General features: G+C 57.0%; 2 protein-coding genes across 7 annotated transcripts in view; one reads left to right on the plus strand and one right to left on the minus strand.

Moving 5' to 3' along the window:
* PGS1 (phosphatidylglycerophosphate synthase 1) overlaps window positions 1-17,069 on the plus strand; it is a 44,489-nt gene that overhangs the window by 23,796 nt on the left and 3,624 nt on the right. For 3 of the 6 annotated variants that reach the window (XR_009517017.1, XM_059997541.1, XM_059997543.1), the window contains exons 8-9: window positions 5,269-5,417; window positions 9,843-9,971. Coding sequence is in view for 5 of the 6 variants with exons in the window: in XM_059997541.1 (XP_059853524.1) it covers window positions 5,269-5,417; window positions 9,843-9,962 (269 nt within the window). In the remaining variant the exon portion in view is untranslated. Of the gene's footprint in view, window positions 1-5,268; window positions 5,418-9,842; window positions 9,972-14,576; window positions 15,299-17,069 lie in introns of those variants that run through there. The other 3 variants (XM_059997540.1, XM_069540097.1, XM_059997542.1) reach the window with 2 other exon arrangements.
* The window catches only part of DNAH17 (dynein axonemal heavy chain 17), a 140,706-nt gene continuing 138,002 nt past the window's right edge, over window positions 14,366-17,069 (minus strand). The window contains exons 79-81 of the mRNA XM_059997538.1: window positions 16,550-16,693; window positions 15,827-16,052; window positions 14,366-14,758 (exon numbers count right to left, since the gene is read on the minus strand). Of these exons, the coding sequence (XP_059853521.1) occupies window positions 14,511-14,758; window positions 15,827-16,052; window positions 16,550-16,693 (618 nt within the window). The 3' untranslated portion in view covers window positions 14,366-14,510. The remainder of the gene's footprint in view (window positions 14,759-15,826; window positions 16,053-16,549; window positions 16,694-17,069) is intronic.

Raw genomic sequence — 17,069 nt, forward strand, 5'->3', positions numbered from 1 at the left:
GTGAGAATTGTCACTATTTTTACTGCCTTCCCGATAGGCCACTTGGCATGGCGCCCAAAGGTGAACTTGTAGTGAGAACCAGGGCAGCTCCACCCTGTTTGTGGGGCACACGTGAGGCAGTTCTCACCTGGGGATGGGGTTGTGCCTGGGGCAGTGCCGCTCACCTTGGACCGAGCAGGCACCAGCCTCCGGGCCTCTTGGAGTGTTTTGGTTCTGTTCTGGCTTCAGAATAGGTGATGCTTATTCATTCATCTGAGGTTAGGACTGTGATGTCTTCTGTCCCCTCTTGTTTTTACAGGGATCTGAGAACCCTCTGAAATTTATTGCAGAATATTGTGTGGGGAGGAGAGGGAGGGGTGCATAATTTTGAATTTTTCCTGGAGAGATCCTCAAAGAAGGTCTCTAACCTGAAATGTTCATGTGCTCCTGCTGTAGAACCTCAAGGCCTTTTTATATACTTAAACATTTGTTGGAAGAGGTGGTTTTTTATGTTTTTTTTTTTTTTTGCGGTACGCGGGCCTCTCACTGCTGTGGCCTCTCCCGTTGCAGAGCACAGGCTCCGGACGCGCAGGCTCAGCAGCCATGGCTCACGGGCCCAGCCGCTCCGCGGCATGTGGGATCTTCCCAGACCAGGGCACGAACCCATGTCCCCTGCATCGGCAGGTGGACTCCCAACCACTGCACCACCAGGGAAGCCCTGGAAGAGGTGTTTTTATCCGCATTTTACTTATTTTGTTCAAACAAGTATTTATTGAGGGCCTGCTGTGTGCCAGGCAGCATTCAGGGCATTGGGGATACATCACTGGGGACTAGACCAACTCCCTGCCCTCGTGAGGTGTGGGTTACTGGGAAGCAGATAAGAAGTGGATGAATCTATCCAAATACAATGTCAGGTCGTGGAAAGGGCTTTGAAGAAGATCAGAGCAGGAGGGGGCTCCAGGTTGATGGCGGTCTGTTAGATGGGGGTCAGGGAGGGCCTCTCTGAGGAGGTGACACTGAGCAGAGACCCCCGCCGGGCAGGAGAGGTCCGGGCAGAGGGAACAGAAGCGTGGAGCCCCGAGACTACACTAGGCTTGAAGGACACCCCCTGGGCCAGGGTGGTCAGAGCGGAGGCTGGGCACTGAAGTTGGAAGCGGCTTGGAGGCCAGGGTGAGCCAGGGCTGCGGGCAGCCTGGGGCTCTCTGGTTTACCCTTCAGCATGATGCTGGGACTGTGAAGGACCGTCGGCGCGAGCAGAGCGGAAGCAGGTGTCTCTCTCCCTACAGAGGAGGCCAGGGCGTGGGGCAGGATGTCTCATTGCAGAGCTGGGAGGCAGTGGAAGTTGTTGGCCGCCAAGTCCAGTCATCTCTGTACCCATGGCACGCTCCCTCTGTGGTGAGACCTGCTGTCCCCGGTGCTGAAGTTCAGTGTTTCCCCCCCCCACCCCCAAAGGCACTTTCTCCCCTCCTGTGCCGTCCTTGCTGCCGCAGAGTCTCTCCCTGATCCACTGGTTCCGGGAATGCTGGAGGTGTTGGGCCCAAAGGTCGGGCCCTGGGATGAGGACTTGGGGCTTGATAACAGGTTTATGGCTGGGCTGGGAAGTGCTGTGTTTCCCGACAGTGAGTCCCTGCCCGGCAGTCTCACCCTTTGTGTGTATTCACCCTGACATCCTGAGTGGCATTGTGTGTCTGGCGGGAGGGGAGCTCCAAAGGGCCTCTTGGGAGGCCGAGTGAGAATTTCCCAGTTGTCTTCAGGGCACAGACCAATAGCTAAAAACTCCTGACTTGGTGGTCTTCAATCTAGAAGGACTGTTGTCCGTAGTGGGCCCCTGTCCCGGGCTCTCTGAGGCTGTGGGCATCCTGTGGAGCTGCTGGTGGCACCGTGTGGCATCCCCCTCTGGCTTCCCGCGCTGCGCTAACCCCCGCCCCATCACGGCACGCCAAAGGGTGGCCGTCTCGCCATTTATGGTCTTTATTTTCTTTTCGATGGAGAAAGACCGTGCAAATGAGTCTACAGGGAAAGTTGGTTGAGTGATTGCAGGCCTCACCAAAGTGGTCAGTAGGTAAAAAAGCGCTGCCTCTTTAATCCAAGCCCTCGCCTGAAGTCCACCCTGGGCCAGAGAGGAAAGAAGCTGAGGGAGGCCGAGGTGGCAGGGAAGAGAGAAAAGAGAAGAAATAGGTGTATGTCATACACAACCAACAGGGTTGATGCTGCCTCACGGAGCAGAGACTGGTTCTTGGGGAGGGTGCTGGAAAAGTCTTCAGCAGGGCTAAAAAGCTCCTTCAGGGATCAGGAATGAAAACAGGTTGAGAAGCAGTGGTCCATACTGGGGAGCTGCGGGCCGGGCTGAGATGGGCTGCCTGCCTCTGATGGCTGACCCATAGGCTGCCTTGAGAGGGAGCGGTCTGCGGTTAGGCAGATTTTTTTTTTTTTTTTTTACTGTACGCGGGCCTCTCACTGCTGTGGCCTCTCCCAGCACAGGCTCCAGACGCGCAGGCTCAGTGGCCATGGCTCACGGGCCCAGCCGCTCCGTGGTATGTGGGATCTTCCCGGACCGGGGCACGAACCCGCGTCCCCTGCATCGGCAGGCGGACTCTCAACCACTGCACCACCAGGGAAGCCCTTAGGCAGATTTTACAAATAAGTACGTGTAAGACCAGGCCCTTCCCACCTTTTCTGCCAGACGCTGTGGTCTGGGAGCCTTGGAGGGACACAGGGTCATGGTGGCAAGTGATTTACACCAGCCTAATCCCACATCACCCATGTGGGTGTTGGGCCTCCTTAGTCCTGGCTCTCACCTGTCCCCTCTCTAAGTAGGCTTGGGCAAGCCAGCTGGACAGGTAGCACCAAGCAGACCCAATGTCTTTACGGGGCCAATCTTGGCATCAGAAGAGTTGGAACAGGGAATTCCCCGGTAGTCCAGTGGTTAGGACTCTGAGCTTCCACTGCAGGGGGCACGGGTTTGATCCCTGGTTGGGGAGCTAAGATCCTGCAAGCCATGTGGTGCAGCCAAAAAAAAAAATATATGAAATAATAAAATACATTGAATAAAAGAAGAGCTGGAACAGTGACAACAGGTGGAGATCTCACCCAGCCCTGGGCTTATGGAGGGCTGGGGCGGGGCGGCTGAGCCTAGTGCAGATGGAGGGCCTTTACTGCAGAGGAGGACGCTCGGACCTCCCTGGGCATCTGGAGCAGAGTGCCAGGGCCAGCCTGCCCACCCGTGTGGTCTGGCCGCGTGCTAAGATGAGCCACACGGTTGCTTACATGCAGCGGCCCAGCGGAGCGGGCTACAGTCGATCGAGCGATACACACGGACAAGCCAGTGGCTTTGATGTGGCCCCTGCGTGTGTGTGTGTTGGGGGGGTGGCAGGCATATTACAGGAACAGGCAGCAGAGAGTCGTCATCTCTTACCCAAGACGTTCTTGGAAATGCTCCTGTTCTGAGTGAGAATTAGGAAATGGCCTTCTATTTTAGGAGCGTGGTGTGTGTTACATGTTGTTGATTTGCTTGTGTTGCTCCTGCGTGCCTGTGTGCCCTTTGAAAGTCTCACGTTGGCAGGGGAGAGACCCGTGGTGGTGGAAGGGTGCGAGGAGGCCAGCCCTGTGCAGGGTGGCCTGCAGAGGAGCCTGGGACTGACGTTCCCACACTGGGTGTCCTGGCCTGGGCGCTCTTGGTGCAGCGTGGAGGGAAAGATACAAGAGGCCAGATGCAAGCCTGGGCTCGCCGTAGGAGGAAGGAAGTCTGGGCAGCAGATGTCCTTGAGAGGTTAGGTTTGGGGAATAGTCTTTTTAGGAGAAGTAGTCCTGATGGGGCCTGGAACTCAGAGGGGATGGAATGGGGTGCAAAGCAGAGGACCTGCCTGCCGTGTTTCAGGTGACATGTAGGATTCTGAGAGAATCCACCACCTTCATTACAGAGATGTCGCTGTGGTGTTGTCAGAGATGGCGAGTTCCCAGGGCTGGGGGAGGGTGGCGGGCAAGGCAGGAGCCACTACCACATGGCTGCTCACACCGAGCCCTGCTTTTTCCTCTGTCTGTGGTATTAACTGGCTCATTTTCTAGCAAAAAAGGGGGAAGCAGTGTTGTCTGGGTTGGGCCTGAAACAGACCGGGCCTCCCAGGTTCTCTCGTGCGCTGGCCTCTCGTGACCTCTCGTCTGTCTGGCCTAAAGCCCCGAGCCCCCAGCAGGCTCATTTCTGGTGCCCCGATGGGCTTCGCAGTCAGCAGTCTGAGCGAGGGAGAGTTGAGTGGCCCTGGGGAGGCAGGGCCCAGCTCGTCTTCAGGTAGATGCAGCAGGTGGATGCAGCGTGGAGTAACCTGAGCTCTGTTTTCAGGCTGGGGCTCTATCGGCTGTCCCCCGCCCCAAAACCCTCTTAAAGGGCCCGTGCTGGGCTGCTCCTCCCCTTGCAGGGACCCTTAATAGCTCGGTCAGACCCAGGCTCCACCTTAAGAGATTTGGGACAAAATCCCATAGGAGCCCAGACATCGAGAGCTCTGACTTGGGCCCACGGAGCGCTCCTCTGGGAGGAGTTGGGGGCTGGACCAGTCCCCTCGCTTCTCTGCCCTCTGCTCTTGCAAGGGTTTTGGTGGGGCCGTCCTCACGCCAGTTCTAGGAGGAAGGACAGATGCCCTCCACCCCACAGGCTGCTTACGGCCTGCTTTGCCAAGTAACCCGCTCTTAAACCCAGTCCTTTGTCATGCCCGTAACCGCCCCACGTCTGCTGGCTTGGGTGAAAGCATCTCTGTTCCTGAGCCCACGGGTCAGCTGGCTTCTTTCCTGAGAAGCAGGTGTGACCTGAGCTCTGGGGGCCGCTTTCCCTCCGGGCCTGCGGAAGGACAGGGGAGGCTGGATGGTGGCCAGGACGCGGCTGAGGCAGTTCGGAGAGTGGGGATTAGAGGTCTTGCGCTCTCTGGGATGGGCTCTGGTAGCATCGCGGGGTGGGTGGGGGTGAGAACAGAGCCTGAGCACTGGCATCACCATGGTCCTTTTAAGAACCCACTTCTCGCCTTGTCGGGAAAAGAGGCCACAGCATGCCATGTGGCAGAAAGGGGAGCTGTCCCAGTGAGTGTCCCTAGTGCCGGGCTGCCCTGCAGACGCTGCGGTCCCTGCGCCTCCTGGCAGCACCCTGGGCTGGGCAGACGTGGCCCCTGCTTAGCCCGTCCCCTCGGTGTCTTGTTCACGCAAACCCCGTGGGGGGCTGCTCTCCTCTTAGGTTGGAGCGCGACTGGAGAGGCTGTGGCAGCTGCTGTGCTCACTTCCTGTCTGCACGTTTCCTTTTCCCTGCAGGCCTCTGGCTGTACCTGGCAGGGAGCAGCCTGCCCTGCCTCACGTTGATTGGCTCTCCTAATTTTGGGTACAGGTCAGTTCACCGGGACCTGGAGGCCCAGATCGCCATCGTGACGGAGAGCCGGGCCCTGCAGCAGCAGCTTCACCAGGTCGGTTGGGGTGGGTGGGACCTCCCCGGGGGTGGGGGGGGCATAGCTGGGAGCCAGGTCCCCGAGGGCTGCCTCTGCCGTCGTCTCCTGCCGGGGGCTGAGCAGAGTAGGAAAGAACCGGCGTCCTCTCGCGTGTCCTGGTGGCCGGTCCTGAGGGACACCTGCCGCGGGGCTGTCCTGCGAAGCCTGGGCCCTTCTGCCTCCAGCCCGGGGCCCGCTTTTGCCCTGCAGGGGCTCCCCCACAACTCCTTACATCCTGGAGGACATTTTCTTTCCCTGCATGGGAAGAGAACACTGTTCTCACTGGCATGTGAATATAGCGCTGGTTCCCAGCCTCTTCTGAGACTGCGGATCAACTATGAGAGGGGGTTAGGAGCCAGGGTTACACGGGACCTGGGTCCATTAGGGAAGAGCTTCAGGCGGCCTCGGTCATTTCTGATGAAGACCCTCCCCAGGAGGTGCTTCAGAGTCGGGGGAGGGAGAGGCAGGAGGCAGGGTTGCCACCCAGGCAGAAGGGGCACGCAGGGAGCCAGAGTCTCTGCACGTGGAGACAGAGAACCCGGAAAAAAGAGCCAAACCATAGAATGAACTTAGACGCCCGTGCAGACAGAGCTGGTTCGTGGGGAGCTAAGCCGCTGCGAGCGCTCTGACAGTCCCGGTCACAGATTTCTGTCTGTGCCCTTGAGTCAGTATGCACGATCCTACTGCGCTGAGAACTTGAATTCTATTTATTTTAGTTCAGATTGTTTCACTTGGTAATGATCTGGTTGGGGATTGACCTACAGAGGAGATGGTGGAGGGACTGCTCAGAGGTGTGCCTGGCCAGGCGCAGGGGCCCCTTGTAGCATGTTTGTGGGGGCCGGTGGTGGGCGGGACGCAGTGGAAGGTCGTGGCTGCCTCGCCTCCTGCCCGTGTCAGGGGATGGCGGTTGGGCAAGGCAGGCCCCTGTTTCCAAGGTGTCTTGGAATTTCTGTGTTGTTTTTGTCACGTTCCTAGTTGTAATAGGATTTCTTTCCTTACAGTTGTGAGAGGGGAAGGCAGGCATTTTTCTCGAGAGAGCGGACCTAGAGCCTGAGAGAGAACCGAACTTGCTTTGTCTGGCTCGGTGGGCGTGTTATGTGGCCCACCGAGGACCTCCCGCTCCCCTGGGCAGAGACTTCCCGGCACGGCTCACGGGAGAGCAGCCCTTTCTTCTGAGGTGGGGCTGGAGAGTCACGGGGGACGGCACCTTGAACCCCTGCTGCTGGCTGCTGGAGACCCACGGTCAGGTTGGAGAGCCGGGGCAGGGGAGAATGCCCTTTGCTCCCTGGGATAGGAACGTGGCAGTGACTCCCAAAGGGGCAGCGGTCTCGGCCTCCTTTCGTGATGGTCTTTCTGTTTGAAGTCGAGAATAACTGAAAGTTAGTGCTTCTGCGTGAATCTTCGCGTTTGAGCACCTGCAGCAGTGCTGATGAACTTCGGAGAATGCGAGCACAGCACCTGTGTATGTGAAACCTAGATGATCCTTTGGGGTCACAAATTTGTGACCTTGACAACAAAGCCTTTCCAGGGAAGGTGCCAGCTTCCCTCCTGAGTCATGGGAATGTAGATAACACTGCTGTAGGCCAGCCCTCAGAAGCGTGTAGACTGAGTTAAGCTTTTATTCTTGTGTTTGGGAACTACTGTTGCGAAATTGTTGGAGCCTTTGTTGATGGACGAGGAAATGGTAACTGCCTTGTTCCCCGGGATCTGCCTCCTGCAATCTGGGAATCTTGTCAGTGACTGAGCGGGGCCTTGGTGCTGGGAAGGGCTTCACGACCAGGGCTGAGAGGAAGTGGCAGCGGTCGGGCTCTGGGTGGCCAGCGGGAGAATCTGATCTGCTCAGCAGATCACAGATGCTATGGTGAGACTTCCAGCAAATGACCGAGGAGGTTCCAGTAGGGGCCGGCCGGCCTCAGAGCGGGCTGGGTTGAGAGGAACAGTGGGGTCTCCTGGACTTTTGCCTCGGTTGCTGAGAGCTGGGTTTCCTCAGATGGTAGCGAGTGGTCAGTGTGAACGTGGCCTCTGGCGAGGACCAGGTCTCTGTGGGTCTGGGCTGATTTGGGGGAGCAAGTCTCTGCCCAGGGTCCCGGTGCTGGCCGCTCTCCCCCACTTCCTGAGTAAGGGGCCTGAACCCACATCCTGGATCTGAGAAAAGCTGGGCCGCTTGTGGTCAGGAGCTGCGTTCCCAAATGACATATTTGGGATATTTTGTTTTTCTTCCCAAACCTGAATCCCAGCGGCTTTTGATGGTGGGAGGGTGACAGTTCATGCCACTGCAGTCCTTCCGTTCTTCAGAGGCACGTTGATTTCTGTGCCTTTGAAATGCAAAAATGCATTTCTGGATAACTCCACCTATTATATACTGGGACTGCAGCCACCCTCTGGAGAGGCCCACACGATGCCTGATGCTGGGACTGCCCAGCCACACAACCTTCCCCGAGCCCAGAAAGTCCCTGAAACCCCGGCTGCCTGGGTCCCTGCTCTCAGAAGCTGCCTCTGGAGTCCTCCTGGGGACCCAGGGAAGGGCCCTGTTCATGTCACACTGGGCACCAGAGTGGGGAGATATTTTTATCCGAATCCGAAGTCCCTCCCTTCTCTTAGTACGTACAATAAAAACTGAAAGCTTCCTGGTTTTGTTCAGAGGACACGGTTTACCACTTGTGACCTAAGAAAGACTCCCTTGAACAGCATTGTAACCTCGACCAGCTGACTTCCTTCTCCATCCCCGTGTGGAGTCTGTGAGGAGACTTAAGTGTTTCTGGTAATTTAATTGAAATCTTGGCTGTGTATTCATTGGAAAACATAAAGCTGGAGCCGGGTCTGTGGAAACTTCTGCAAAGCAGCCCCCCGAGACCGGCTGGCTCCTCCATGAGGCCCATCCAGCCATGGTCAGCGGGCGGCCGGCAAAGTCTGCTCGGACCTGAAGCGCCAGGGACCCCGGCCCTGGGAGCACCCACTCACAGGGAGTGAGCGCAAAGAATGTGCCGGAGGATGTGAGGCCGGGCACGAGACGCCCCAGCCCGCGCCGGGGAGAGCTGGGGCAAATTCTGTAGTGTCCTGGAGGGCGCGGTGTCCTTCATCCCCTGTCCTCACTGGGCCAGAGGAGTTTGCCAGGGACGTGGCTTCCGTTCCTGCCCCCAGAGAAGAGAGCGTCCAGCTCCCAGCGGGATGGTGCGGCGGCATCCACTGTCCCCTTGGGGCTCCTGGTCCCGCAGTGGACAGGGGGTTTGCAAAGCCAGCGTGGGTGGATCCTCACCGTAGTGTGGGTTAAGTCAGTATTTTATAGATTAAAGGGACAGAAGGTTCGGAGAGGGATGTCACCACTCTTGGTGGTGGAAACAGAATCACATCCCCTGACTGCTGCCTTTTGCCCTTTGAAAGCTTCGATACCTTATTAAGGAAGCACAGCACTTGTAGGGTGTAATGTTTTAAAAAGAGGCAGTTTTTCCTCTCAAAGATTCTAAACACAATTTAAGATGAGGCTTCTATCAGTGTTTTTTAACTTGTTTTTTAAATATGTAAGAATCGTTCATTGTAAGAATCGAGAAAAGTTACAAGACGCTAAACCTTTCATCCAGTGAGAGTCACTGAAATCGTTTTCATTGCTCCTTGTCTGTCTTGTTCTGTGTGCGTATGGAGACGTGTAACTTGTTTTTTTCTTCTTCACGAAAGTAGGATTATATTGTGTATGTTAACTCATGTCCAGCGTCTTTCACTTAATATATTTGTGCACATTCCCGTATTGTTAAGTAAATGTTTTTCTAGAGTATGATTATCTTATGGTGAATGCTGATTTGTCATATGGGTTTATTATATTTAATTAGCTGGTTGGTGGACATTTAGGGGGTTTCCAGGTTTTCTCTGTCATAAATGTTGCTGTGATAAATGTCAGTACACAGGGATCTTAGTGCACAGTTGTTTTCTCGGGATAAACTCTTGCAAGTGGAGCTTTATAAGGCTTTTGGTACTTGTTGCCAAATTGCTCTACAGACAGATGATCCGAGCCCCCTTTCCATTCATTCCACCAGCGCGTCCGGGAGTGCCTGTTCCCTCGGCCTTCGTCAGCAGAGGGCGATGATGCAAAACAACTTTTTGCTAGTTTGAGAGAAGAAAAAACTGTGTCTCATTTAAAGAAAATCTCATTATTTTAATTGGCACTACCTCATTTAGTGAGGGCGAACTTTTAAATATTTTTTCCACCAGCTGTATTTCTTCAACTCTAAATTGCCTGTCCCACACACGTCTTGCTTGGTCTTAAAAATTGAAGCACACTGGCTTCTTGGCTTTTCTAAGGAATGTGTACCGGGGCGACCTGCGCTGGGGCCCCCACGGAGCCCCTGGGCCGGCGGGCCGCGTCACCGGTGCTGGAGCTGACCCCAACCCCTGTCCGCCCCTCTTCCCCAGGAGCAGGCGCAGCTCTACCTGAGGTCTGGTGCGGTGTCCTCTGCCACCTTTGAGCAGCCGAGCCGGCAGGTGAAGCTGTGGGTGAAGATGGTGACTCCGCTGATTAAGAACTTCTTCTGAGGACAGCAGGTACTGACTACCAGGCCGGCCCAGTGCGGTTTCCCAGGGGGTCACTAGAGGGACAGGGGGCTCCCCCCAGCGGGGGTCCCCAGGGCCTCTCGCAGGGACTCCAGGGCCCTTCCGTCCTTTCTTGGTTACATGTCCAGGGGTGTATGTCTGGGCTCGTGGGTGGTTGTGGAGGTTTTGGAAGCCTGGTGCTAAGTGAGGCAGCCCTCTTACCTTCTGCCACGTCCTGGGGCTGTGGTGCGGTCAGCATTGTGGGGCCCACCAATGCTCTCCCTTCCCCGGGGGCTGGAGGCGGCCCTGGGGTGAGGGCCTGGTGGCCACCGGGTACAGAGGTAGATTCTGCGCCCCCTCCTCACCGCTGAGCACGCCGTTCCGAAGGCAGTGGGAGCGGAGGGGCAGCGCTCTTGGTCGGGAGCGTCCTGGCTTGCTGCCCGGGGCCGCTGCAGCTGCCAGCATGAGAGGCCCCGGGGCTGCTGCCTCATCTCCCTGACGTTTCTGTGACGTGCGCTTGCGGAGATGAGATGCTGTCGTGGTGGCAGCTGGTAGCAGGACGTGCCCCGCCCGCCCAGGAGCCTTCCCCTGGCGGCCGGGCCTCTGGCCGTGTCCCACGGGAGGACGAGACGAGGCCTCACCTGAGCTGCCCCTTGGCTGTTCGGACGCCGGGAGGCCAGCCAGGGTGCAGCTGCCGTCGGAGGTGGGGTCTCTCCTGAGTCCCCCGTGTGTTTCAGATCCCTTTAGACCCTGACCTCCCCGCCGTGTGGCCCCAGATGGGATCAGTCTCCTGGGTGGGATGGTCTGGGCCGGACTTTGCTGGTCCAGCCCACGCTAGGGGTTTGGGGGGGATGGGAATGGTTGGGCCTTTGGCCTGTGGGGAAGGGAGAGAGGAGGCGGGAGGACAAGGATGAAGGGTTGAGCGGCCGAGCGTCGTCCGCGTTGGCACTGTGTGCGGCCCGCGTCCCCTGCGGCCTGGTACCATGGTTCTCTTTTCAGCCTCACTTTAAAAAATTTTATTTGTTTCATTTTTTTCTCAGCATTTGAGTTACTTTAAATTTCATTCAAATAACATGCGAATTTAGAGAGTAAAATAATACCGAAAGGCCAACAAGATGCAGCTGCCCTTCCTTCCCCCTAGCAGCCACTTTTGACTCTTTTACCTGTGTTTCTTCTGATATCTACCCGTGTGCTCCTGCGCCGCCCCCAGTGTCTCCAGGAGCAGATTTCAGAACCTCCCTGCCCAGTCCCCAGACCTTCAGGTGCTTGAACCTTGCCCAGAGAGAAGGCCTCGCAGCCCCAGGGCATGGCAGCTCATCCTTGGGGCTGGGGGCAGCAGACGGGATTCCATCCCTGCCCACCTGCCCTGGAGGCAGCTTCACGTGTCTCCCTCCAAAGGGCTGGTGGCTCCGATGGTCGCGTTCGTCCTTGGGTCTTGGGAGGCCGTGGTTGGCCTAGCTCGCGCCACCTTGCTGTGTGAGTGGGGCGCCGGTGCGGGGATCACCTCATCAGCCCCTCCCCTGGGCCTGGGCAGATCTGCAGGCTTTTGTGGTGGGGAGTTGGGTGGAGCAGTGGCCACACCACGCTGCCTGGGGGCAGTGGCACATCAGTTAACACTGTTTGCCTCCAAACCAGTTATTAAATTGTCCTGTGGGACAGTGAGAGGAGGGAAGCCAAAAGAATGTGCCTGTGCCGGGGCGCTGGGTTTCTGTTTGGAGAGAGGCTTTCGGTAAACAGCGTTTGCATTCCTGCAGATGCTGTGGGGCCAGAGCGAGCATTGTGCCACTGCCGGGCTTGAGCAATCTGTGGCTGCCCGCTTTGCGAGCTGCTCGCTTTGTCTCTGCTGGTTGCCTTTGGGACGGTCCTGGGCGGCCCCCCCACCCCACCCCCCGGGCGCTCGCTCCAGCCAGGGCCCCTACCCTTCCACCCACCAGGACTGCTGCGGGCGTCACGGCACCTTCAGACGCAGCATAGCTTTTGTCCCAGGCTCTGTCTCCCCAAGGCTGGATTGCAACTCCAAGCAAGGTGAATCATCTCTCGCAAAGTTCGAAGAGAATTTTGTCATCTACCCACAATGTGTAGAGTGTGGAATAAATGTTTTATTTCAGGCTCTAAAGGCAAAACTGGAAAATCTCCCCATTTTTTGGTTATTACCAGGGATTAAAATGAGTTGCCTGGTGGCCGCTGGCAGTTTTATGTCCTCCAGTCAGGGTGGTGGCTCTCCTGGCCCTCCAGCTACAGTGACCCCTCCTGGCCGGCAGAGGTGGTTGCCCGGTGGCCAGGTTCTGGGGGCAGGACTCCTGCCTTCCAAAGGGGTGGATTCTCTAGGCCCCAGGGAGGGAGGATTTGAGGGGCATTTTTCCTTCTCCCTCTTAGCCCCACCAGGCCCCAGGATTGTTGTAAATTATTGGCCTCGGAGTTAGGGCTTCTAGGACCTCTTCTTCACCCAAGGATTGGGTGAATACTTGGAAAAAAGTTTTCACAGAACTACTTCAGCATCAGGTTGAACTTAGGAGGAGGCCAGGTGTGTGTGTGGGACGGCGGCATGGTGCTTGCTTTACTCTGCTTTGAAGCTAGAAAACACCGAGGTGCCAGCCTGTGGGCCCCCGCTGGAGTCTGTGGGCCCTGCTAGCTGCCTTCCTGTACCCCTGGTTTCCCAGTCCATCGTCGTCTCATTTTGTCTGCACCCATTACCTGGGTCCGTCAGATGGGGGCCTGGCCCAGGGCAGCCCTGGGACCAGCACCGCGGTAGCCACCTGCTCCCCTTGGAGCAGGAGCTCACAGAATGAGGCCGGATGAGGCGGGCCACCTCTGGTCCCTTCCCTGCTGGCACGCGTGCGTGTGTGTGCGCGCGTGCGCCTGTCGCCTGTGCCCGCTGCGGTGCTGCAGCGTGCGGCCCTGGGGCGCAGTGCCTGCGGACACGCTCACCTTTTTGGAAGTCGGGGTGTCTTGGCTGCTGAGCAATTGTCCCTCTTCTGCTGACTTGGGCTTTGTTTGTTCTTCATTTTCTAATTCTAATTAATTCCTAGATGGTGGGTTAGGTTGTTTTGAGATTTTTCTTGTTTTGAGGTAGGCCTGTATTGCTATGAACTTCCCTCTTAGAACTGGTTTTGCTGCATCCCATAGATGTTGGAAAGTTGTATTTTTATTTTTGTTTGTCTCGAAGTATTTTCTGATTTTGGTAGCATGTTGTTTAGTCTCCGTGTGTTTGTATTTTTCCCATTTTTCTTCCTAGAATTGCTTTCTAGTTTTATACTGTTGTGGTTGGGAAAAATGCTTGATATAATTTCTGTACTCTTAAATCTGTCAAGTCTTGTTTTGTGGCCTAGCACATGATTCATCCTGAACGTTGAAAAGAATGTGTATTCTTCTGCTTTTGGATGGATTGTGCTCTAGTTATCTATTAAGTCCAACTGACCTCACGTGTCACTTGAGACTGCTGTTTCCTCATTGATTTTCTGGATGATCTGTCCATTGATCTAAAGGGGTGTTAAAGTCCCCTGCCATCAGTTGTGTTATTGTCAGTTTCTCCCTTTACATCTGTTAATATTTGCCTTATACGTTTAGCTGCTTCTATATTAGGTGCGTATACGTTTAATGAGCGTTATATTGTCTTCTTGTATTGATCCCTTTATCATTATATAATGCCCTTCTTTGTCTACTATTGTAGACATTGTTTTAAAGTCTACTTTGTCTGGTGGCAGGAAGTGAGAACTGACGGTGGGGAGAGGGGAGGGAGACAAAAGACAACGAAGATGCTGCCCAGAACTAAGAGGGGACGACCATTTATTGTGACCTCCCAGGACACAGACATGTGTTTAAAGTGGTCCCTCCCGTTCCCAGCAATTTCAGAAAGTGGGAAGTTGACAGGGAAGCACTTGAGCTGTATGGAAATGGCCCCTCCGTGGAATAGTTTGCTTTTCGGAATTCTGGGGCAGGGAGGCGGCATTACCCATAATCGAGGGAGGTTTTCTTGCTTGAGAGAAGGAATAGTGCTTTAGGGGACAGTGCCTGTGGCAGTGGCCGCTCCTGTCTGTACGGGAATGGAACACCCTGGCCCTTAGTGGTGGGTGTTTGCAGGTAGCATCAGGCAAGGGTGTGGCTGCCTCCAGCTCTAACCCTACATGCCACCGGTGGGAAAAGATAAACCCAGCTGACCCTGTGGGAAGTCAGGATTTGGGGGTTTGGTTCCTGGGATGCTCCCCTGGCTGCCGGGAATTGGGGCCTCACCCCTAAGCCTGTGCCAGGCCCCTGGTGGCCATCAGGCTGAAGGCTGGCTCAAGTGAATCAATCAGACAAACCTGGCTAAGTGGCTTCATTGTTTTAATCCCATCCACACCCCCTCTCCCAGGCTGCCCTCCACCCTCTGGCTAGTCTCGATGTGCATGGTTATAAAGTGCCTCGATTATTTAGGAGAACAAAAAAGCAGTCATCAGTTCCTGTGAAAATAAGTGATAGTTGCAAGGCTGAGTTCCTAACTGTAAATTTGAAGTTGCGGTCAGGACCTGGCGCCGGGCAGCATGGGCCTCACGGCGGGACCCGGGGCTCCAGCTAGGCCTGTAGGAGCAGCGCCACGGCTGCCAGGATCCACTTTGCTGCCTTCTCTTTGGTCTTCAGGTTAAAGGTCCAGACGTAGGTGGGGCCGCGGATGCGTGTTTTGTACACGGGACACTCATAGATGTTCTTGGTCTCCATGCGGTCCACAGGGATGGCCTTGATGAAGATGACGGGCATGGCCGGCGTCAGCTCTTTCAGCCGCGCGTCGGCGATGACTCCCATCTGGGTGTCCCAGCGAGCTCCTGCAGGGACAGCACAGCCAAGGGTCAGGGTGGCCCAGGGTGAGGTGACTGGTTCCCGGTTCCCGTCTGTCGTGCTGGCAGTGGGGGAGGGGAGGGGCCTGGCTTGCACCCGCACCCCTGTAGAGATAGGCCAGGTGCCAGGGCCTGGACTGCACAGGAATTGCTGCAGGGGGGGGGCTGTAGGCAGAGGACGGGGTGGGGGTCGTGTGCACGGCGTGACTGCCTGTGTGTCTCGCTGTGCACCTCTGAGGGACAGATCGGCCCTAAAGCGCTGGGCTCCATTGTCTACGTGCGTGGTGGTTTCAGAGCCTCATGTGTCAGCCTTCTTCGTTTCAATGGCAGGAAATCATAACTCCAGCTGAAAATGACAGACTAAACTCCCTGCTTCCCTCCCTCTGTAGCGACTGTCCTGGTGCACCTGCACAGTACAAATATGTATAGGCACACACAACTGTCCTGCCTTGAACCAGACTTATTTCTACTCCCCCTAGTTAACGATGCTTAGATTTCCTGTCTGTAATTCCAAAATAAACACGGAGAATGGTTGCTGCTCTGCTCGTCTTTGGTGATGTGGGCACGGGGGGTAAAGGGGTGACATCAGTCGCTAAGGAGGGTGGGGGAGTCGCTGGCACTCAACTCAGAGTGGGTCTGCCGGCTGGTCCTGTCTGACCTTGCCTGGTGCGGGACAGGGGTGACGTGGGCGGAACTGAATGAGTGCCAGCCTTGCCCCCCACCCGCTGCTGGGACCTGGCCATGTGATGGCCTCGCACTGGGCTCGGCTCAGGGGAGGGGGCCGGCCGGGCCTCCCTGCCCTTGAACCTGTGCCTTGTGGGGGTGCGGTGGTTGGACAGTAGCCCTGACAGAGGTGGGCTCCTGGACCCTCACCCCCAGAACGTATGCCTGTCCTGGGCTCCAGGGCTGAGCTCCTCATGGCCTCAAAATGGGGGCTCAGGTCTGCGGACGAGCCTGCACCGCAGCAGAGCCAAGCGGATGCCGGTTTGTGGTTGGGCTCCTCAGGCCACTGTGAGCCCACGTGCCCCTGGTGCTTCCCCTGCCAGTGCCTGTTACCTTCCATGAAGAGCCCGTACACGTAGGAGCCCTCCCGGGGGGGCGCGGTCATGTCCTCCCGGTTCTTCTTGGTCACCTCCACAGACAGACACATCTTGTCCAGTGGCCACTCGTTCTTCCTGGCCATGGACTGCATGATGGCCGTGAGGAAGGACTGCGGGTTGAAGAAGCCGGCCAGCCACACGGTGGTAGGCAGCGTGAAGTCCATCGTCCAGGCCTCGAGCTCCTGGAGGAGATGGGCGTGGGGCCGTGCTAGAGCCTCCCCGCCTCTGCGCAGAGGACGGCCGCCTGCCCGAGACGCCCGTTCACGGTCTGGACGGGGAGAGCAGGGTCCAGGAGGGGGGCTCACGATTGAGAGGATTTGGGTCTGAAAGAGGCTGCTGCTCTCTTTCTCCCCCAGGAGGTGGCTCCCGTGACAGGTGTCCCTGGAGCCTCCTGGGCTCTGCTGGGAGGCCCTCTGCATCTGTGGCCGCAGAAGCTGCTCTTGCTTCGCGCTGGCCCTTTTTTCTTCCTTCGGGGAGGAAGTTCCTGCGTTGTCGGGCCTGCGTGCTCGTGGTGTGGCCCAGGCCCTTCCGGCTGTGCTCTGACCAAGGCCAGGCCAGCAGGGGCCTCCAGGCCTCTGATGGGGATGCATGTTCCCCCCCCACCCCGCCTCACTCCTCAGGCCCTGGGGGCAGGTTTGCTGAGAGTCAGGCCAGCGGCTCCCCAGAAGCCTGTCCTTACCCTGATGCGGAGCAGCAGGTCGGCGTACCAGGCCGCCAGGCCCAACCTCGAGGGGTAGGCCCGGGCCACCCACGTGTCGGGCACAGTGTCATAGAACAGAGCCGTGGACAGGTCTTCCATGTCAGTCGTGATGGTCAGTTCTCCCTGAGGGACACGCAGACAGGGGTGCTGGGGCGCTCGGCACAGATGCAGACCCGGTCAGTCCTATGCCTTGTTTCACCTGCTCTCAGGTGGCCGAGCCCCCCCCCCCCGCCCCCACCCTGTGTCGTGAGTTGACGTGGGTCTGTGCAGTGCCCCTGCAGATGCCCTGTGGTGGCCACACCAGGGTTTCCTGCCAGGGAACAGTCCAGATGGCGTCCATGGCCACCTGGATGCATCTGCAGATGCCCTGAGGTGCCCACTCCTCCAGACCGGGGAACTCGAGGTGCCGAGGCCCAGCGGCCTGGGGCTTGTTGGTCTTGTGGCCAAGGGAAGTCAGCCTGCGGTGGCCAGCCCGTGTCCCAAGTCACACCCCAGGTCC

This window comes from Delphinus delphis, chromosome 19 (genome assembly GCF_949987515.2).
Source record: "Delphinus delphis chromosome 19, mDelDel1.2, whole genome shotgun sequence".
Lineage (NCBI taxonomy): Eukaryota > Metazoa > Chordata > Mammalia > Artiodactyla > Delphinidae > Delphinus > Delphinus delphis.